This window comes from Rhinichthys klamathensis, unplaced genomic scaffold (assembly GCF_029890125.1).
Source record: "Rhinichthys klamathensis goyatoka isolate OS25496 unplaced genomic scaffold, OSU_Roscu_1.1 h1tg000287l_1, whole genome shotgun sequence".
Classification (NCBI taxonomy): Eukaryota; Metazoa; Chordata; class Actinopteri; order Cypriniformes; family Leuciscidae; genus Rhinichthys; species Rhinichthys klamathensis.
In genome coordinates, this window is record NW_026606806.1 from 177501 (window position 1) to 199621 (window position 22121).

At 43.1% G+C, this 22121-nt stretch overlaps 1 protein-coding gene across 4 annotated transcripts in view; it reads left to right on the forward strand.

The window, feature by feature from the left end:
- LOC130103412 (dnaJ homolog subfamily C member 13-like) overlaps window positions 1-22121 on the forward strand; it is a 161671-nt gene that overhangs the window by 109889 nt on the left and 29661 nt on the right. For all 4 annotated transcript variants that reach the window (XM_056269656.1, XM_056269655.1, XM_056269654.1 and 1 more), the window contains 17 exons: window positions 1314-1398; window positions 2137-2291; window positions 2409-2454; window positions 2684-2838; window positions 3935-4136; window positions 4228-4343; window positions 4802-4880; window positions 4966-5101; window positions 8674-8858; window positions 11430-11504; window positions 11580-11699; window positions 14317-14703; window positions 15662-15775; window positions 16002-16118; window positions 16326-16503; window positions 16596-16687; window positions 16773-16872. In XM_056269656.1, coding sequence (XP_056125631.1) covers window positions 1314-1398; window positions 2137-2291; window positions 2409-2454; window positions 2684-2838; window positions 3935-4136; window positions 4228-4343; window positions 4802-4880; window positions 4966-5101; window positions 8674-8858; window positions 11430-11504; window positions 11580-11699; window positions 14317-14703; window positions 15662-15775; window positions 16002-16118; window positions 16326-16503; window positions 16596-16687; window positions 16773-16872 — 2342 coding nt within the window. The remainder of the gene's footprint in view (window positions 1-1313; window positions 1399-2136; window positions 2292-2408; window positions 2455-2683; window positions 2839-3934; window positions 4137-4227; window positions 4344-4801; window positions 4881-4965; window positions 5102-8673; window positions 8859-11429; window positions 11505-11579; window positions 11700-14316; window positions 14704-15661; window positions 15776-16001; window positions 16119-16325; window positions 16504-16595; window positions 16688-16772; window positions 16873-22121) is intronic.

A 22121-nucleotide genomic window follows, 5' to 3' on the forward strand; every position in this document is an offset into this window, starting at 1 on the left:
CCTGCGTGGTGTATCCTGCGTGGTATATCCTGCGTGGTGTATCCTGCGTGGTGTATCCTGCGTGGTGTATCCTGCGTGGTGTATCCTGCGTGGTATATCCTGCGTGGTATATCCTGCTTGGTGTATCCTGCATTGTATATCCTGCGTGGTGTATCCTGCGTGGTGTATCCTGCGTGGTGTATCCTGCGTGGTGTATCCTGCGTGGTGTATCCTGCATTGTATATCCTGCGTGGTGTATCCTGCGTGGTGTATCCTGCGTGGTGTATCCTGCGTGGTGTATCCTGCGTGGTGTATCCTGCGTGGTGTATCCTGCGTGGTGTATCCTGCGTGTTATATCCTGCGTGGTATATCCTGCGTGGTGTATCCTGCGTGGTGTATCCTGCATTGTATATCCTGCGTGGTGTATCCTGCGTGGTGTATCCTGCGTGGTGTATCCTGCTTGGTGTATCCTGCGTGGTGTATCCTGCGTGGTGTATCCTGCGTGGTGTATCCTGCGTGGTGTATCCTGCGTGGTATATCCTGCGTGGTGTATCCTGCGTGGTGTATCCTGCGTGTTATATCCTGCGTGGTGTATCCTGCATTGTATATCCTGCGTGGTGTATCCTGCGTGGTGTATCCTGCGTGGTGTATCCTGCGTGGTGTATCCTGCGTGTTATATCCTGCGTGGTATATCCTGCGTGGTGTATCCTGCGTGGTGTATCCTGCGTGGTATATCCTGCGTGGTGTATCCTGCGTGGTGTATCCTGCGTGGTGTATCCTGCGTGGTGTATCCTGCGTGATGTATCCTGCATTGTATATCCTGCGTGGTGTATCCTGCGTGGTGTATCCTGCGTGGTATATCCTGCGTGGTGTATCCTGCGTGGTGTATCCTGCATTGTATATCCTGCGTGGTGTATCCTGCATTGTATATCCTGCGTGGTGTATCCTGCGTGGTGTATCCTGCGTGGTGTATCCTGCGTGTTATATCCTGCGTGGTGTATCCTGCGTGGTGTATCCTGCGTGGTGTATCCTGCGTGGTGTATCCTGCGTGGTGTATCCTGCGTGGTGTATCCTGCATTGTATATCCTGCGTGGTGTATCCTGCGTGGTGTATCCTGCATTGTATATCCTGCGTGGTGTATCCTGCGTGGTGTATCCTGCGTGGTGTATCCTGCGTGGTGTATCCTGCGTTGTATATCCTGCGTGGTGTATCCTGCGTGGTGTATCCTGCGTTGTATCTTGCTATTTATACTGTAACATAAATGCCTACTGTAATTATACTACAACTTTATGATTTATAATAAGAGCTCCTGCTGTGATGTGTTTGTGTGTTAGAGATCAGGATAATGCCATCATCCGGCCGTTACCGAAGGTGAAGAGACTCATCAGTGACAACACCTGCCTTCCTCACATCGTCCAGGTACACACACACACACACACACACTGACCACACACACACACCAGGGCTGGCAGAATGGCTGAAAGTTTCATTAAAATTTCTTTCTTTAATATTAGCAAAAACTCGAATTATATTTGATTTCTAAAGGTAATACTTCATGTGAGAGGATAAGAGTGCTGTATCGTCTCCTGTGTCCACAAGAGGACGCAAGCGAGCGCAACAAGCAAATATAAACCAAACAAGCATCGCATCTGTTATTGAAGTGAAATGACATTCACTTTTTAAAGTGCTTTAACTTTTGAAACAATTGTTCTTAAATAAAATATTATTTCCTTAATGTGCATGCAATTAATGCACACTCTCTCTCACACACACACACACACACACACACACACACACACACACACACACACACACACACACACACACACACACACTCAGCTCTGACCGATGTGAAGGTCAAGTGTGTCGTTGCACCATTTCTGCCTCAGACTAAGAGGGTTTCGTCAGCAGGGACTTTTCCCGCCACTTTTCACATTAGCAACTGCGCTGAACTGGATAAGCTAACAGAAACACACCGCGTCAGTGACGTCATCATCATGTCTCGCGCGCCTCTCGACACACCAGCCATTCGAATACATGGATTTTGCATTCGAATGACTTTTTTTTTTTTTTTTTATGATGAATATTCAAAATTTGAATGTTTACGTGCCAGCTCGAGTGCAGACGACTGTAACGTTCCTCTCCTGTCATTGGCAGCTGCTCTTGACCTTTGACCCCATCCTGGTGGAGAAAGTGGCCAACCTGCTGTACGTGGTGATGCAGGACAACCCGAACCTGCAGCGGCTCTACCTCACCGGGGTCTTCTTCTTCATCATGATGTACACCGGCTCCAACGTGCTGCCCGTCGCCCGGTACACACACACACACACACACACACACTCCTACAGAGGCTACACACACCTCATCACACACACACACACACACACACACGACTGAGGAATGATGACTGACATGCTTCTGTTCTCTAGTTTCCTGAAGTACACTCACCTGAAGCAAGCCTTTAAATCAGAGGAGGTAATGCTTCTCACAACATTCATTATTTCATGAATCAATATTTAATTTATTCAAAGGCTGTGTTGAAAACTGTGAGAAACACCCGTCAGACCGTAACCGCGCGCTGATGGTGTGTGTATGTGTGTGTTTGTGTGATGGTGTGCCTGTGCGTGTGTGTCTGCACGTGTGCGTGTTTGTGTGTGTGTGCGTGTGTGTGTCTGTGTGTGTGTGTGTGTGTGTGCCGCGCCAGGCTAAGGGCGTGGAGCTGCTGCAGAGGAGTGTGCTGGGCCCGATGCTGCCCGAGGCCATGGTGTGTTACCTGGAGAACTACGAGCCCGAGCGCTTCTCCGAGATCTTCCTGGGGGAGTTCGACACGCCGGAGGCCATCTGGAGCAGCGAGATGAGGTGACGCCGCTCTCTGCTCTCACACGGCTGCACATGCGTCGCGCAACACACTCATCACACATATGAATTGCGATTCTATCTTCTACCGATTTAAATCGATTCACAAATTTTCTCAAATGTGTTAGACTTCTTTAACATCGCAGTACTACTTACAGTTACTTAAAGTTATTGAGGTTATTCACAATAAGCCGTGAACAAGGACTCAATGTGGTGCTCGCGACACACACACAGATGAAGTACACACACACACAGTTTAACTACATGTTTAATAAACCTATGCTGCTGTACTTGAAAAGTTAGTTTATTTAATTTGTATATTTCTCTATTATATTTATCATATTGTTTGTAATTTACTTCTTTGTTTTTGTTTTTATATCAAAAATAAAATAAAATTGCCTGCCTTGCTTTAATACAGAAGACTGTGTGTTATGATTGTAGTCATCTTAAAGGGCGTTTGTTTTATAATATTGGGTTGACTAAAATGGGAAGAAAATCTAAATACATTTCAAGGTTCACATTTAATTGAGAAGGATTGTTTTTTCTTCTAGAGCTATTAAACTGTCTATCGCAGTGAAATAAGAAAAGTAACACAAAACGGTAAACTACAATCGAAATGCACATATCGAATCGAAATTTGATTCAAAATTGAGAATAAATTTTAAATCGAATCGTGACCTCAAGAATTGAATCGTCAGGTAGCAAAAGATTCCCACCGATTCCCACTTTATGATCAGTGTCTTTAACTGCTGTGTACTAACATTTTAATTAATCATGATACAATGCACTTATTGCATACATACATATTTTGCACTCGTTCTTGTTTAAAAAATAAATGCATGTAATTAATTCCTGTAATTACATATATAATTGACATTTTAAACCACCCTTAAACGTACCCGTATCCACCAAACCTGTCCTAACCTTCCCAGTATCCAGTGTTTTAAATACAGCATCAACACAATATTCGCAACATCGATTTTTTGATGCAAGTGCATAGTAGTTAATGGGGGGAACTTAGTAAATCTGCACATTGACATGGTCCATCATCCTCTGCTGGTAGTTCACGGACTCTCTCTCTCTCTCTGTGTGTGTGTAGGCGTCTGATGATCGAGAAGATCGCGGCTCACCTGGCAGACTTCTCGCCTCGCCTGCAGAGCAACACGCGAGCGCTGTACCAGTACTGCCCGATCCCAGTGGTCAGCTTCCCACAGCTCGACTACGAGCTCTTCTGCAGCATCTACTACCTGAGGCACCTGTGCGACTCCACACGCTTCCCCAACTGGCCCATCCGAGACCCTGTACGCTCTCCACTTCCCTGCCTGTGTCACGCAGTGTGTGTGTGAGATTGTGTCTGTCTCATGAGTGTGTGTGTGATGTCGCCCCCTGCAGGTGAAGCTGCTGAAGGACACGCTGGACGCCTGGAAGAGAGAGGTGGAGAAGAAGCCTCCCTCCATGTCTGTGGACGACGCCTACGAAGTGCTCAACCTCCCCAACGGACAGGGACAGTGAGTCACTTAAGTCTTTTATTATTATTTTACTTTTCACTTCTGCAGTATATATTATTTCTAGCACCAAAACCAGTCAGTTTCCCATTCTGACCTGTAAATGAAAGGGAAGTTGCGCTGGTCTTTTCTCCTCTATTGTGTCGTATATCGAGTGAAATGCTTGAACAAGAACACATGTGGGCGGGGCTTGATTGTGTCTGTGTGGAACTGATTGGCTGGTTGTGGTTTGCTATTGGCTGATCTCATGTGAGTGACAGGTTATAGCCCCGCCCTCGTCATCAGAGTAGAGAAGAGATGCAGCAAGAGGAACTGATTCTCATTCAATATTATTAACACTATAATAATGATCTGCACACATAAATCATTTAGAATAAAATATGATACTATTATGTAAATGACACTATGCTTTTGTTTGTAATCTTTGTGATCTGATATGAGTTTGTGTGCTTTTTTCTAAGGCATGACGAGAGTAAAATAAGGAAAGCTTACTTCAGATTGGCTCAAAAATATCATCCAGACAAAAACCCTGAGGGCAGGGTGAGTATTCATCACTCAGTCTGATTATCACTGAACCATGTGAGAGTCTATAACCAGACTGTACAACGTGTGTGTGTGTGTTCAGGACATGTTTGAGAAGGTGAACAAAGCCTACGAGTTCTTGTGCAGTAAATCAGCCCGGATCGTGGACGGCCCCGACCCAGAAAACATCATCCTGATCCTGAAGGCCCAGAGTATACTGTTCAACAGACACAAACAGGGTCAGAACCGCTAACTCCACGCTAACTTCACGCTAAAGGCCCTGATACACTCACAGACACGCTCTGTTTCCTTCTACGATTCTTTGCTTACATTCTTTTGTTCAAAAATAAGTTTGGTAAACCCCTTTCAGTGATAAACTATTAGCGCAGGGTTTCCGTTGTCCGGTAATTACCGGACAGTGGCCGGGAAAAAAATAAAATGTCCGCCAAAATTAAATCTCTCCGGTCAAATTGTCTGATTAAAATTGCATAATAATCCCGCCCCCCTAACACAAAATGAATTTGAGAATAAGCCTAAAATGTATAAAGCAAAAATACACCGACCTTTGGCTATGTAATAGGAACAGGCTCTACCGTTAGAAAGTTATTAAACAACATCGCATGCTGCATTTCAAATAAAGCGCACGCCGCTGTAATATAGACCTAAACAACAAACTTGAGTGAGACGTTTCAAATATGGCCAGGTCCATTGATATTATTGATAAAGTTGATAAATTGATAAAGTTGACGATGCAGACTCGCCATCTTCGCAGTAGTGAACGCGCCGCGCCGACGGCTCAGTGTCCTGATTAGCCTATTAGCCTATTAGCCTATATTGTCCACTATATTTGCTTCTTATTTATTAATCCAGTCAAATTTGTTGATGAAACATTGATTAAAATTAATATACAATAGGGATGGCCCGATACCGATACTGGCATCGGGGATCGGGCCGATACTGTCCTAATATACTCGTACTCGTACTCATAAAAATTCGCCGATACCACGTACATTTTGCAAAACGAAACTGGCCGCCGCGAGTGCTTTGTCGAGGTGAACTGAGGCATAGGAAAGTATAATGTCGGCGGTTTGGGCTCATTTCAAGATAAGGGATGATGACAACAGCAAGGCAGACTGTGAGTTATGTTCAGCTAAGGTGTCGAGAGGAGGGAAAGAAAGTACATCGTTTAACACCAGCAATCTAATTAAACATCTGAAGACGCATCATAGATCTGATGGCCGAGCGCGCGCGCGGGCGGTAATGCACTCACTCTGTGTGTGCGGGTTACGGGAGAGTAAAACGATTCGCGGGACTCCCGCAAACTAGAAATATCTATGAATAAAACATAAAAACTAAAAGATTTTTATTCATCTCTTGCAGAAAAGCAACAAGAACAACTACAACAAAATAGAAACGATTTACAGGACAGAGTTTCTATTCATAACATGATTACAGCGTTGAGCGATGTAGCCAATCACAGAAATATGTGTTGATTTCTTGAACGCAATGGCCAATCAGAAGCATTTAAGATAGACTCCCCTCACCGCTCAAAACGGACTTTTTTGTTCAGTGCTGAATTCTGTATGCTGGCAAATCCTCTAATTATAACAAACAAAGTGTGGATATTATGAAAGATTGATTGTGCAGTCAGCTTCATTGATAATAACAGAGATGTGTGAGATCGCGATGAACTGTCAGCTTTTAGGATTTATTAAGGGATTTATATTCAGTCATGCCAGACCATGCACGCATAGCCTGCTTGCTTTTATGTTAAATTAACAGTGGTTTGTGTGTTAATACATTTATTATTTTACTAATTTTTATTTATTTTTAGACTTGTTAAAACAAGCAGAGAAGAAAATAAAAACAGTCTTCTAACCTGTGTTCTAAAATAGTCGTCTTCTTTTCTGGGAGCCTATTACTTTTGCGGTAGAAATATCGGTATCGGTACTCGGTATCGGCAAGTACACAAATGTAAATACTCGTACTCGTATCGGTTTGAAAAAAAATGGTATCGGGCCATCCCTAATATACAATTTATACAAAACGAAATTTTCAAGCAAAAATAATATTCGAAGATCGCTGGGTTGATTATTATTCGAAAATCGCACCCCTCCACCACATGCACGCACACATGCATTAGGCTACACCCCAGAGCATGTGAGCAAAGCAGAGCGGTGTGACGCTTATTATAAGTAAAAATAAATAAATATAAGTTTCATATTTATAAAAAATATAATGTTATTATTTTTTTATTTCATGTTGATTAGGCTATAAAAGGGAACCGCATGAGATGAGTAAGATAGGATCATAAGATGACCAATAGGCCTATATATCGGAAAACATTTGGAATTGGTCAGACATGATTTTGACCAGTTATTTAGTTTTGTTTTGTAGAAAGCCTTTATTTAAAGTTTATTTCGTTTTGTATAAATTGTATCTTCATTTTAATCAATGTTTCATCAACAAATTTGCCTGGATTAATAAATAAGAATTTATTCATATGAAGTGTGCATTTCTCTCTCTAGGCGCGTTCACTACTGCGAAGAAGATGTCGAGTCTGCATCGTCAACTTTATCAATTTATCAGCAATTTAAATGTTTCATGCATAATCATTAGCCTACTTTCGCCGGTTCTTTGTGGCAAGCTTTATTTCAGGTGTTTCGTGATATCTCTGCGCCCAAGTAGCAGTGCTTCGCCTGTGTAGAGTCTCGGCGATAGATTGAAACGCGCGTCCGAGTGAAGATTGCGCAACTCGCGCAGCGCGTCGTCCATGCAACTGATAGCAGCGGACACGAGCGCTCAGCTTGATTTAAAAAACAACTGATTTTAGCGCTAGATCTCTTATTTAATAGCAAACTAAATGAATGAGTTAACTGGAGATTTTTTATTTATTTGTGTTAGGTACATCCGTGCCTCAATGTTTCAAAAAGTGAATGTGTGTGAAACCATAGTAAAAAACAATTGGTGTTGATTGACGCCAATCAGACGTTCATGTTTTTTTCCGTCTATTTGAAAGTTAGGCTAATAATAACATGTTGCATTCTATAAGGCCTGATTATGTCATTTTTTAAGTTATATAGCCTGCCTCCAATTTTCCTCAACTTGACTAATTAAGAGGCGATATTTGACCGGCATATCATCAAAATGTCCGTTTAACGAAACCTCTGCCGGTCACTTTGACCGGCACCATTTTTTTCTAGCGGAAACTCTGTATTAGCGAACATCCCGATGCTGCTGAGAGCGGCGTTTAGATGAATATGTGCTGCACTTTCCTCTCAATAACTAAACAAACACAATAAAACTGAGAGAACAGCGGTTCAGAAAGCATCAGATCACAGAGATGTGGATGTTTGATCAGCTCTGAGATTCAGATCTTCAGTCATGTTTATTTATACAGATTGAATGTGATTAATGTGATTTTATGTAATTTATACAGCACTTTATGCAATAAATGCTTTAAAACAGCAGTTTTACAGAATTAAACATGACAACAGTGTCAGAGTCTTTCAGCTTCAGTTTCTCTCAGTGTGTTCATGTTTTTACTCGCGACCGACTGAACAAATTAACACCTCAAAGAAGGCGGAGCCTCAGAGCCACACCCACCTATTACATAATCAACACACGGACCAATGGGAGCTCAGAGGCGCTTATCAGCCGGTAGTTTGAAGTGACGTCACACCAGTTCATTCTTCCATGTCTCTTGAAGTATATCGGGGCCTTAAAGCAGAATCCGATCCCATCTCTAGTTCAGATTCCTGATATTCACACAATAAACCAGTGATTTAGATTGAACTCTCTCTCCTCTCAGAATTGGAGCCGTATAAATATGCCGGCTACCCCATGCTAATTAAGACCATCACCATGGAGACGGGTGACGAGCAGCTCTTCTCCAAAACCGCTCCGCTGTTGCCGGCAGCCGCTGAATTGGCCTTCCATACGGTGAACTGTTCAGCCCTCAACGCCGAGGAGCTGCGGCGGGAGAACGGCATCGAGGTGAAGCACAGTTAAAGCGCGCTGAAGCGCAGTTAAAGTGCAGTGAAGCACAGTTAAAGTGCAGTGAAGCACAGTTAATACGCAGTTAAGCACAGTTAAAGTGCAGTTAAGCACAGTTAAAGTGCAGTTAAGCACAGTTAAAGCGCGCTGAAGCGCAGTTAAAGTGCAGTGAAGCACAGTTAAAGTGCAGTGAAGCACAGTTAAAGTGCAGTGAAGCACAGTTAATACGCAGTTAAGCACAGTTAAAGTGCAGTGAAGCACAGTTAAAGTGCAGTTAAGCACAGTTAAAGCGCGCTGAAGCGCAGTTAAAGTGCAGTGAAGCACAGTTAAAGTGCAGTGAAGCACAGTTAATACGCAGTTAAGCACAGTTAAAGTGCAGTTAAGCACAGTTAAAGTGCAGTTAAGCACAGTTAAAGTGCAGTGAAGCACAGTTAAAGTGCAGTGAAGCACAGTTAAAGCGCAGTGAAGCACTGTTAAAGCGCAGTGAAGCACAGTTAAAGTGCAGTGAAGCACAGTTAAAGTGCAGTGAAGCACAGTTAAAGTGCAGTGAAGCACAGTTAAAGTGCAGTGAAGCACAGTTAATACACAGTGAAGCACAGTTAAAGTGCAGTGAAGCACAGTTAAAGTGCAGTGAAGCACAGTTAAAGTGCAGTGAAGCACAGTTAAAGTGCAGTGAAGCACAGTTAATACACAGTTAAGCACAGTTAAAGTGCAGTGAAGCACAGTTAATACGCAGTTAAGCAAAGTTAAAGTGCAGTGAAGCACAGTTAATACGCAGTGAAGCACAGTTAAAGTGCAGTTAAGCACAGTTAAAGTGCAGTGAAGCACAGTTAATACACAGTGAAGCACAGTTAAAGTGCAGTGAAGCACAGTTAAAGTGCAGTGAAGCACAGTTAAAGTGCAGTGAAGCACAGTTAAAGTGCAGTGAAGCACAGTTAATACACAGTTAAGCACAGTTAAAGTGCAGTGAAGCACAGTTAATACGCAGTTAAGCAAAGTTAAAGTGCAGTGAAGCACAGTTAAAGTGCAGTGAAGCACAGTTAAAGTGCAGTGAAGCACAGTTAAAGTGCAGTGAAGCACAGTTAAAGTGCAGTGAAGCACAGTTAAAGCGCGCTGAAGCGCAGTTAAAGTGCAGTGAAGCACAGTTAAAGTGCAGTGAAGCACAGTTAAAGTGCAGTGAAGCACAGTTAATACGCAGTTAAGCACAGTTAAAGTGCAGTTAAGCACTGTTAAAGCACAGTGAAGCACAGTTAAAGCGCAGTGAAGCACAGTTAAAGCGCAGTGAAGCACTGTTAAAGTGCAGTGAAGCACAGTTAAAGTGCAGTGAAGCGCAGTTAAAGCGCGCTGGAGCGCAGTTAAAGTGCAGTGAAGCACAGTTAATACGCAGTTAAGCACAGTTAAAGTGCAGTTAAGCACAGTTAAAGTGCAGTGAAGCACAGTTAATACACAGTTAAGCACAGTTAAAGTGCAGTGAAGCACAGTTAATACGCAGTTAAGCAAAGTTAAAGTGCAGTGAAGCACAGTTAAAGTGCAGTGAAGCGCAGTTAAAGCGCAGTGAAGCGCAGTTAAAGCGCAGTGAAGCGCAGTTAAAGCGCAGTGAAGCACAGTTAAAGCGCAGTGAAGCACAGTTAAAGTGCAGTGAAGCAGTTAAAGTGCAGTGAAGCACAGTTAAAGCGCGCTGAAGCGCAGTTAAAGCGCGCTGAAGCACAGTTAAAGTGCAGTGAAGCACAGTTAATACGCAGTTAAGCACAGTTAAAGTGCAGTTAAGCACAGTTAAAGTGCAGTGAAGCACAGTTAATACACAGTTAAGCACAGTTAAAGTGCAGTGAAGCACAGTTAATACGCAGTTAAGCACAGTTAAAGTGCAGTGAAGCACAGTTAAAGCGCGCTGAAGCGCAGTTAAAGCGCAGTGAAGCGCAGTTAAAGCGCAGTGAAGCGCAGTTAAAGTGCAGTGAAGCACAGTTAAAACGCAGTAAGCACAGTTAAAGTGCAGTGAAGCACAGTTAAAGCGCAGTGAAGCACAGTTAAAGTGCAGTGAAGCACAGTTAATACGCAGTTAAGCACTGTTAAAGTGCAGTGAAGCACTGTTAAAGCGCAGTGAAGCACAGTTAAAGTGCAGTGAAGCACAGTTAATACGCAGTAAGCACGGTTAAAGTGCAGTGAAGCACAGTTAATATGCAGTTAAGCACAGTTAAAGTGCAGTGAAGCGCAGTTAAAGCGCGCTGAAGCACAGTTAAAGTGCAGTGAAGCACAGTTAAAGTGCAGTGAAGCGCAGTTAAAGTGCAGTGAAGCACAGTTAAAGCGCGCTGAAGCGCAGTTAAAGTGCAGTGAAGCGCAGTTAAAGTGCAGTGAAGCGCAGTTAAAGCGCAGTTAAAGCGCGCTGAAGCTCAGTTAAAGCGCAGTTAAAGCGCAGTGACGCACAGTTAAAGCGCAGTGAAGCACAGTTAAAGCGCAGTGAAGCACAGTTAAAGTGCAGTGAAGCACAGTTGCTGAGATTGTGTCCGTGAAGTTACCGGCCGTGTGCCTGAGATTGGATGCTAACGCTGTGTGTGTGTGTGTGTATGTGTGCAGATGCTGATGGAGGCTCTGTGTCGCTGCGTGGCTGTGCTCACGGCCTCCAGCAAACCTGAGGACATGGCAGTACAGGTGCGTCCACAACCACAGTCAACTATCACTGAGCACATGAAGAGCGAGTTCACAGTGTGTGTGTGTGTTCTTCAGGTGTGCGGGCACGTCTGTCGGTGCTATAGCGTCGCTGCTCAGTTCGAGGAGTGCAGGGAGAAAATTGTTGAGCTTCCCAACATTATCAGAGATGTCTGTCACATTCTCTATTACAGCAAGGTAAGAAAACCCATGGCTTTATTGCACAAACATCCTGTATGGTGTCATAGACCATGAAACAGGGAATATGGAAACAGAATTATGGAATAGGTATAAACCTTTACAGATGCTAGCCCTCAATCATGCTATTTTAAAGGCTCTTTACTTTGTTTTGTAGTTTCCTTCAACAGGTTTACATGCATCTGAGTTAAAACAAAAAAAAACTTAAATTTTCTCATAATAAACATTGAACATCCCTTAATTTCTCAGAGTCTGAAACGGTTAGTTCGAAGATTCAGTCTCTCTAAGCCCCGCCTCTCTGAGAGCTGCTCTGCTGTGATTGGTCAGATGGAGATACGAACAGTAACGATGGCGTGGGTTTCACCGTCTCAATCTCATCAAAGTTGATTTGCTTTGTCAGCAGAAAACAGCGTCTTCTCAACACGAACCGAACTCTTCCAGTCTCAGATACACTACAGTGTATGAGGGCGGGGCTAAGAGATGCTGTTCAGCCAATCAAGACCACAGGCTGGCATTATGCAAATGAGTTACAAACCTTCAGGATCAGCAGAAAGTGAGACTGAATTACTGACGACTCGTTTCAGTTCAGAATCACTTTCGTTTAGGAGACAAAAACTCCTTTTATCTACACTTTGAAACTTTACAGAGCTTTTACATTCACTGACAGCTTTATTACACACTACATAAAAAAATATATTTGTTAAAAGCATAATAGGGGCACATTAAAAGGGCTGTAGTTTACTCATAATGGTTTATTGTTTTTTTTGTAAGTTACAAGGTATATTATTATCTGTAATAGTTCACTTAAAATGTTAGTTTGGATTTCTTGCACCAAAATAAATGGTTTTATTAATATAACGAAATTACAACAAAATCATTGTCACAAGTTACATGTACCTACTGTAGTAAAAACAGCAAATTATACATAATTACAAGCAACTAAACCAATCATAACCCTACAGTACATACATGCTGTTTATTAATATTACTCAGATTTGTGTAATTACAGTGCAACAAGGACACCTTAAAATAAAGGGTTACACTTTATTTTAAGGTGTCATTGTTAGTGTAATTATACGTTTAAGTACTGAGTAATATTAAGTAACTGCATGTACTTACTATAGGGTTAGGGTTTGGTTGAGGGTTTAGTTGCATGTAATTATGCATAATTTACTGTTATTACTATGGTAAGTACATGAAACATGTAACAAGGACACTGTAAATCAGGGGTCTCAAACTCAACTTAACTGGGGGCCGCTGGAGGTGGAGTCGGGGTCAGGCTGGGCCGCATCAAGTATTCCCCAAAAAAATTGTATTCAAGTATTCCAAAAAAGGAGCACAACTGATCCAATCTTTATTATTCAATCTTTATTATTAACGTTTCTTCTGAACTTTTCCTCTGAATTTGAACATTCCTTTCTGTACATGATTGGTTCTTCATGAGCTGTCCTTCTGACAGTTGAAGTTCATTTTACAAACTTTCTTTGTCTTTTCCTTATAACACATCTTTGTGATACTTATATTTGCTCATGTCCTTTTTATTTTCTTTATACAACACATTAATATGATATTGAATGTTTTTTTGGAAGACACATTTCCTTTTATTATACTTAGAAAAACAATTATTGCCTTTGAAATACAAATATTTGCAGTCATGTCTGCCCGTCTTATTGAATTCTTTCTACACATGTATAGTGTCTCAAATTACTGACTGCACAAATCAAAGCAAACCTTCTTATCAACCTTTTGGACACATATTACAAGCTCAAAATGATTATTCTCACATTGTTTTAGAGCAGGGGTCTCCAACACGTCGCTCGCGAGCTGCCAGTAGCTCGTGGCCTGATTGGTGGTAGCTCGCCAAGGGGCCGTTCACATATCGCGCTCACATATTTTGCGCGCTCAAGTTCGTTATTTCAAATGTAGGCCCGTGACAAGCGCGCTCATAATTGAAGCGACGCGCTCATTTTTTCCAGGCGCAGATGTTTGTACTTCGTGGTTGTCTATGACAACTATTGACAACAAACCCACCGTAAGCTGTCACGAGACTATCTATGGTAGCCCATAAGGGATACATTTTTTGTTGTTGTAAAATAACAGGGTCTTTTAGTCCCTTTTAGACCCTCTTTCTGTACTTGAGAAATTTACATTTACATTTATTCATTTAGCTGACGCTTTTATCCAAAGCGACTTACAATTGCTATATATGTCAGAGGTCGCACGCCTCTGGAGCAACTAGGGGTTAAGTGTCTTGCTCAGGGACACATTGGTGTCTCACAGTGGATTCGAACCCGGGTCTCTCACACCAAAGGCATGTGTCTTATCCACTGCGCCATCACCACCCTATTTAAGTAAGAAAATAGGGTGAAATTTAAGTAAGAAGAAGTTAACGTGTTACCCTTATGAAAGTCTAATACCGTGTCTACACTTGATGTGACAATGTGAACGTTGCAAACCGATTTGCTCTCCGTGTCAGAAGTAGAACGAGCGCTTGAAGAACGTCAGAAATACAGGCATCAGTTTAGTGTCGACAGCAGCACTGATTATAATGGCTTCTGTAATGGCTCTATAATAATAATATAATATATAAGAAAAGTGTCTGCTCTCTCTGTCTCAGGGTCTGCCCCGTCTGGCGTCGGTGGCGGTTCAGTGTGTGAGCTCGTTCGCCGTGGACTTCTTCCTGCAGACGCACCTGTACCAGGCCGGCGTCCTCTGGCACCTGCTAGCGAACCTGTTCTGCTACGACTTCACGCTGGAGGAGAGCGGCGTCCAGGCCAGCCAGGAGAGCAACCAGCAGGAGGTGTCGAACCGGCTGGCCAAGCTGAGCCTGCTGGCCCTGGGCCGTCTGGCGGGGTACAGCTCTGCCCGGGAACCAGAGGACGGGCCTGTCGGAGAACCCAACGGAGCCGCCCACCCGCCGGAGAACCCTGCCATCCGCAAGAGCCTGGCCGCCATGCTCACGCCGTACATCTCTCGCAAGCTGGGCGGCGGCTCCCCGGCCGAGGTGAGCAACTCCACTGGAGGCTTTATTTCAAGACAAACGGTCATTTTGACAGCAAATTGTGATTTAGTGTTAGTCATATTTTAGACATCTGAATTGTTTTAGTTTTAGTCGACGAAATACATTAAGATTAACTAAATCTAGTCGACTAAAATCTAATGTGTTTAGTTAATTTGTAATGCATTAATTTAGAATTTCTCTAAAATTTCCAAACGCATTATATACTCCCGGAGAAAACATCTATTTCCCTGTTGATATGAATTATGTTAAAGTTTGAACATGCAATACAGACACAGATTTCACTGCTGTTTAACTGCTGTGACAAAAAAATCTTAAAATTCAATAAAACCACTTCTCCTAAAGTAGAGTTCTGTAAAGACATAACCGAGAGTTTCGTGAATACTCTCCACGGACATTTAGACATAGTGTGTGTGTATTTGTCCATTCAGACGCGAAAGAGCTCAGGCCAGGACTCGCGCGCTGTAAAGCTGTCTATGTGCACGACTGCACGCTTCTGGTGTGTGTGTGTGTGTGTGTGTGTGTGCGCGCACTGAAAACCGTACCGAATACAGCTCTCTTGCGTCGTCACTCTTACTCAGATCTACCCATGTCTGCTCTTCTCTTTCTCGCAGACGTTTACACTGTTGAATGTGTTCAGGCCAGCTCTCGTCCCGCTGCTGATTCTGACGGGCTCTCTGCCCACATCGCCCCTCCCTAACATTTTCGTCTAATTTTTATTCGTTGCCGAAAATGTCAATAGATTTTTGTCATTCAAAACTGTTTTTAATTAAGTTATCGTGTCTGAAAAAATGTTGTTAATGAAATTTACACTGAAACCAAACACACAGTCCTGGGCTTCTTCAAACATGGCTCATCACACTTTAGGTTTGGAATTTTATAAGATAAACATTTATATGTGCCGGTTTGTTCATTTGTGGTTTGTGTGTTTTCTCACAATCAGGTTCTGAAGTTGTTGAATAGCAACTCGGAGAACCCGTATCTGATCTGGAACAACGGGACGCGAGCCGAGCTGATGGAGTTCCTGGAGGAGCAGCAGGAGAGCAACATCAAGAGAGTGAGACACACACACACACACACACTCCTCACACACACTCCTCTCACACACTCCTCCTCTCACACACTCCTCACACACACTCCTCACACACACTCCTTACACACACACTCCTTACACACACTCCTCTCACACTCCTCCTCACACACTCCTCACATTCCCCTGCTGCTTCAGCGCTCAGTTTCTCCTCTCTATCTGTGTGTGTGTGTGTGTGTGTGTGTGTGTGTAGGGCGAGTGTGATAAGAACTTCGGGTCAGAGTTCTTGTTCACTGAACACGGGAAGGAGCTGATCGTGGGAGAGATCTTCATTCGGGTTTATAACGAGCAGCCTACGTTTCCCCTGGAGGTGAGAGAGCGTTAGTGTTCCTGAGTCTCTCTGCTCACAAACACAGCATTTATTTGACACACTCTTTTGTAACATTATATATATCTTTACTGGCACTTCTGATCAATTTAATGCGTCCTTGATGAATGGAAGTATTCATTTCCAAAGTCTGAATTTAAAGCCGTGTGTGTGTGTGTCTGTTGAGCACTGTTCTCTCTCTCCCGTCAGTACCCGAAGGCGCTGGCGTCGAGTCTGCTGGATTACGTGGGCTCTCAGGCGCAGTACCTGCACACACTCCTGGCCATGACCCAGGCCAGTAAAGTGGAGTCGCAGCATCACGCTCAGAGACTGCGCTGGGCCGAGATGGCTCTCGAAGCGCTCCGTAACGTCATCAGGAACAACACAGGTGCTCGAGCGAGGAGGATCTCTGTGACGGTTCCTGTAGGATCAGTGTGTTTAACCTGTGCTGTGTGTGTGTGTGTGTGTGTGGCTCTGCAGGCTCTGAGACCGAATGCATCGGACACTTCAAGCTGCTCTTCTCTCTGCTGAGGGTTCACGGCGCCGGGAAGGTCCAACAGCTCGCTCTGGAGGTGCGCATGTCCTGCAACACACGTCTCACACACCGCTGTGATTAGCCACGGTCTCTGTACTTATCTGCTTGTGCTTTAACTGTAGGTGGTGAACACTGTCACATCAAACCAGGACTGTGTCATTAACATCGCAGAATCACTGGTTCTTCCCAATCTGCTGGTGCTGCTGCACTCCTTACCCTCCAGTAAGACTTCTGAAACATTCATAGACTCGAAATAGACTTGACATAGACTCGTCATAGACTCGACATAGACTCGACATAGACATGACATAGACTCATCATAGACTTGACCAGTGTTGGGAACGTTACTTTGAAAAAGTAATTAGTTATAGTTACTAGTTACTTCTCCCAAAAAGTAACTGAGTTACTAACTGAGTTACTCCACTATAAAAGTAACTAGTTACCAGTAAAAGTAACTATTGCGTTACTTTTTCGTTTCTCGCCCCCGTAACCCCCCCCCCCGGCCCCCACCTTCTCAAAGCGTGTTTCATAAGCCAGATGAATAGAGTGTACGACAACAAAGAAAAGTACCTGCACAGAGGTTTGCATTTATTGCAACTCAACGTAAACGACAGCGGATGGACATACACTTCTCAAAATATTTTTTCAAAAAGAGAAATACACAATCTAACAGAGGCTTTAAACTGAACTGAAAATGTATATGGATTTCTTCAATAAAACTTAAAAGTGCATAAATGCATCCGTTCATTTTGCATTTGTGCAATCATTTATCCACCCAGCCAACCCAGTTGTCTCACCAACAGCAAAGACAGTTACCTGCACAAATTTTCACTTAATGCAACTCTAACTTAACAGAACTAGTACACAATGGATGGACATAAAGTGCTCCAATTTTGTTTCTTAAAGAAAGTAAATAGCTTACAGGAGTGCAAATTGAACTGGAAATGTTCATGGGTTTGTTAAATCCAACTCTAAACATGTATGCATTCCTCTCCCATCCACCCACCCAGCCCAGTCATGTCAACATTTTAGCTCTGAAACCAGTGGTTGTATCGCAAGAGAAGCAGCTTCTCAAACTTGTGGTCAGAGAGTCTGTTCCTTTTTGGTGTGAAAACCAGCTTCCCCAGGCTAAATAGTCTCTCCACCGGAGCACTGGAAGGAGTGGCAGCATTATACTTCAGGGAAATTCTCTTTATAAGGGGAAATCCATGAAGTGAGTCAATCTCTTGGGCTCCTGATTTCAAATAATCTGCCACTTGACTTTCCGCAGTAGCAGAAGTGTCGTCCTCTTCATCAAAGGAGAAGAATGCATCCTCAACAGTTGAGCTGGTACATGTGGGTGTGGTGGTGCTTGTACCTTTATGCTGGTCTTCACTTCTTACACTTGCACGACATACCGCCAGCAGCTCTGCTTTGGCCTTGTCCTTTCTTTCTTGGGTTCGCAGCCAACGTAACTTAAACCTGGGCAGAGTCACAGCAGCCAGGAGAGCGCTGTCACTGTCCAGCATCTCTGCAAATCTTGTTTTTATTGCCTGAAATGACATAAAGCAAAGAACACATTACTGACTGTCTCTATACAAATACAAACTCTCTCTCTCTCACTCACTCTCACTCTCTCTCTCTCTCACACACACACGCACACACACACACTTTGAGTACAATATATAATACACTATAGACAATTATACACATTTATTATAATTATAGTTATACACATCTATACAATTATACACATTATACACAATTTAAAAAAATGAAAAACTACAGATATGTAGTTCTTACCTCCACAATTGCCTCTGGAAGGTCCACAAGTATTTGAAGCCCACTCTTCAGCTCAAGGGTTTTCATCATCAAGGTCTCCAGGGTAGGTAGCAGTGTGCCGAGGTAGCAGTTGTCCTCTCCCTGGAGGATATCTAGGGTGACTGTCAGTGGCTTCATTGCAATGCAATATTCCTTCAGGAGCTGATGCTCTTTTTCTGTGATTGCTTTCGAGCCAAACTTGGATGAGATGGTAATGAGGTCCACTATGGGAATCTTGCAAATCCTTTGATTTGAAGAAAGAAAGAAAAGAAAGAAAGAAAGAATTCCATCTGGTACTGCAAGGCACTATCAGCTTCTTTGCAACCACATCCTCTACTGTCTCTGCGGCCACTGTGGAACGACTGGCCTTATTCCACAAGGCTGTGCATTTTGCAGTTGCACTTCTGTAAAGTGCCTTCTCTGGTCTGGAGAGAATCCACTTTTCAATGTCAGAACATGACACAAGGTTCAGTGTGTGTGATGCACACCTGTAGTGTGGTGGTAAATTAATCACATCATCATCCTCATCAACACGGGCTTGCAAGACATCATTTATGTCAACAAAAGTAACCTCGTCATCTTCCTCAGAGTCATCCTCCTCAACTGACTGATATTTCTTAAACGCCTTAACGAAATTCGAGCCATTGTCAGTGACAGTTGCCGTTATTTTGTGCGAAATGCCATAAGACGAGTGGATGTTGTCAAGTTCTGTGGCAATACTATCAAGGGTATGACGGCCCTTGAACCGTCGGCATGCCAGGGCAGCTTTTTTTCGTTGCATGTTTACTGGATGCATCCAGTGTGCAGTTACGCCTAGGTAGCTTTTGTTATGTGCTGTCCATATATCTGCAGTTGTAGCCAAGTATTCCAGTTGCTCGAATTCTTTTTTTAGCTCAGCATTCATGTTAGCATATTCGGTATCAATGTAATTCGAAAACGTCTTTCTACAGGGCGGACCGACGCCTCCTTGTCTTGGGATTTTGCCTATCAATGCCCTGAAAGAGTCTGACTCCACTGTTAATATAGGAAGCATGTTTTCCACAACGTATCTCCCTATCAAGCCATAGAGCTCTGTCTGAGATAGTTTCTGGGGAGCAGAGGCACTAAAGTCAAGTTTTTGTTGCTTACATGGGGAGGGTCCTTCCTTGTTAGCGGATCCTTTGTCAACACTAGCCCCCCTACCTGCAGAGGTGTCAAAAGTATTCACATTCATTACTCAAGTAAAAGTATAGATACTAGGGTTTAAAAATACTTCTGTAGAAGTTGAAGTATCAACTCAAGCTTTTTACTCAAGTAAAAGTATAAAAGTACTGGTTTCAAAACTACTTTAAGTATAAAAGTAAAAGTAATGTGAGGAAAAAAATGCCATTAAGGACAAAAGCTTAGGCCGCGCCACAGGGGCCTATAGTACACTGCCCCACCTCCTCAAAAACACATTTTTCTAAATGCCATAATGACTATAATGTTATATTAAAATGTTAATGTTGAAAAATTTGGGATGCACTAGGCCTGTTTCAGCCGCATATATGCCCATAGAAAATGAATTTCAGTTTTATTTTTATTTCAATTTTAGTACAATGCAAATACATTAAAGAACCATATATGTGTACTACTGAGCATTAACATGTGTTTCATGAAGCGGAAGATAGAATCACCTATCACAGAAAACTTTCTGCATTTTTACATTTTCAAAAAAAAAAAAAAATTCCCCACAAGGACAAGGATTCCGGATATTGCCATCTTTGTGGGGATATTTTGACCCTATAATGTAGGGTTGCAAACACACACTCTCTTCTCTTCTCTTCTCTTCTCTTCTCTTCTCTTCTCTTCTCTTCTCTTCTCTTCTCTTCTCTTCTCTTCTCTTCTCTTCTCTTCTCTTCTCTTCTCTTCTCTTCTCTTCTCTTCCCTTCTCTCACTCTCTCTCTCTCTCTCTCACACACACACACACACACACACACACACTCTCTCTCTCTCTCTCTCTCTCTCTCTCTCTCTCACACACACACACACTCTCTCTCTCGCTCTCTCTCTCACACACACACACCCACACACACAAACACACACACACACACTCTCTCGCTCTCGCTCTCTCTCACACACACACACACACTCTCTCTCTCTCTCTCTCGCTCTCTCTCTCTCTCTCACACACACACACACACACTCTCTCTCTCTCTCACACACACACACACACACTCTCTCTCTCTCGCTCTCTATCTCTCTCACACACACACACACACAGACACTAACGATTATCTTTGCCACTTATCCCGCGATTGTCATGCAGCAGCCTATTGTAAAAACGTCTGTCCCCAAATCAATATTTGACGCGATTTGACCTGTATTCTTGAGCAGAAAACTGTTGATTTCTCCGTCGCTTACCGCATCTCTAGGTTTCCTACGGACGAGTTTTGCCGCTCCGCACAACCAAATGTAAACTAGTGATCGACCGATATATCGGCCAGCCGATATATCGGGCCGATATTTGCGATTTTTACGTGTATCGGAATCGGCCGATACGCGGCTGCTGCGTTCGCCGATAGTTTTTTCCCGGCATTATTTATAGACAGGCGTCCACAGGCAGCTCTGTGCTGCTGGAGACGCTGCAGTTCACATGCAGACCCTGCACTGCCCCTCCCCCACTAGCAGAGTGCAACCTGCGCTTCAAGATAACGGTAACTTTTAAACTTTCAAAGCATCTTTTAACTGTTTGACTGCTGAAATATTGTCAAACACTTTGAAAATGGAAACACGTTGCTCTATAACTGTTATGTGGTTTTGTGGGTCCAAATGGAAAACGCGAATGACTCGTCTGTAAAACTGCTTGCTTGCCATTGTATTTAGGGAGCTGCAAATAGCTGTAGGCTATCCGTTCAGTATGCATTAGGGCTGTCAATGAATATTCTAAATACGAATACCGGTATATATTCGAATAGTTTAAAAAAACCTGAATTTTGAAGGTGAAAATTAATATTCGAATGTGGAAAAACACGCCCGCGGTAGCAGACTAACGTTACCACAGCACAGCTCGCTCGGAGCGCTCAGTGTCGGTTCTATGTAATGTTACTGTGAAACTTCAATTAATGTATTTGTTTCAATCACTGAATGAAGCCTGCTATATACCTTAAATTGCTTGCACAAAACTCTTGATCAGCACTCAACATTTGTTTGTTGTTGTTCATTTAACCCGGTATGCGCGGAGAGCGTGAGGGTGAGTGCGAGAGAGAGAGAGAGTGCGCCTGCGAGTCCGGGCGAGCCAGAGTGAGCTCTGCGGTCTTGGCCATTAGTTGATTTACTCGGTTTTTTTTGTAGTAATACGTTGTCAAATGTTTAAACTCAAATAAGCTACTTAATACTAGTAGTTATGTCTCTTTGTATTAATTTGTCCTGTTATTGACCAAATGCACGACGATGTTCAAATATGTTTTTTAGAGGGAATATACAAATGCCATTTGAGCAATTTTGACAGCCCTAGTATGCGTACGGTAGCTGTTACGAACACTGGTCATAGGATTAAGTAATACCAACGTTGTTCCGTGCTTTTTGTGGGAGATTTATTCAGCGACCACCTGGCTGAGGTTTGGACGCGTGTGGTGTGTGTCTCCCTCGCCATCGCAGTGATATTAGAGACTAGACATGCTCATTTTATTTTATGTAGAAAAATTTAAACC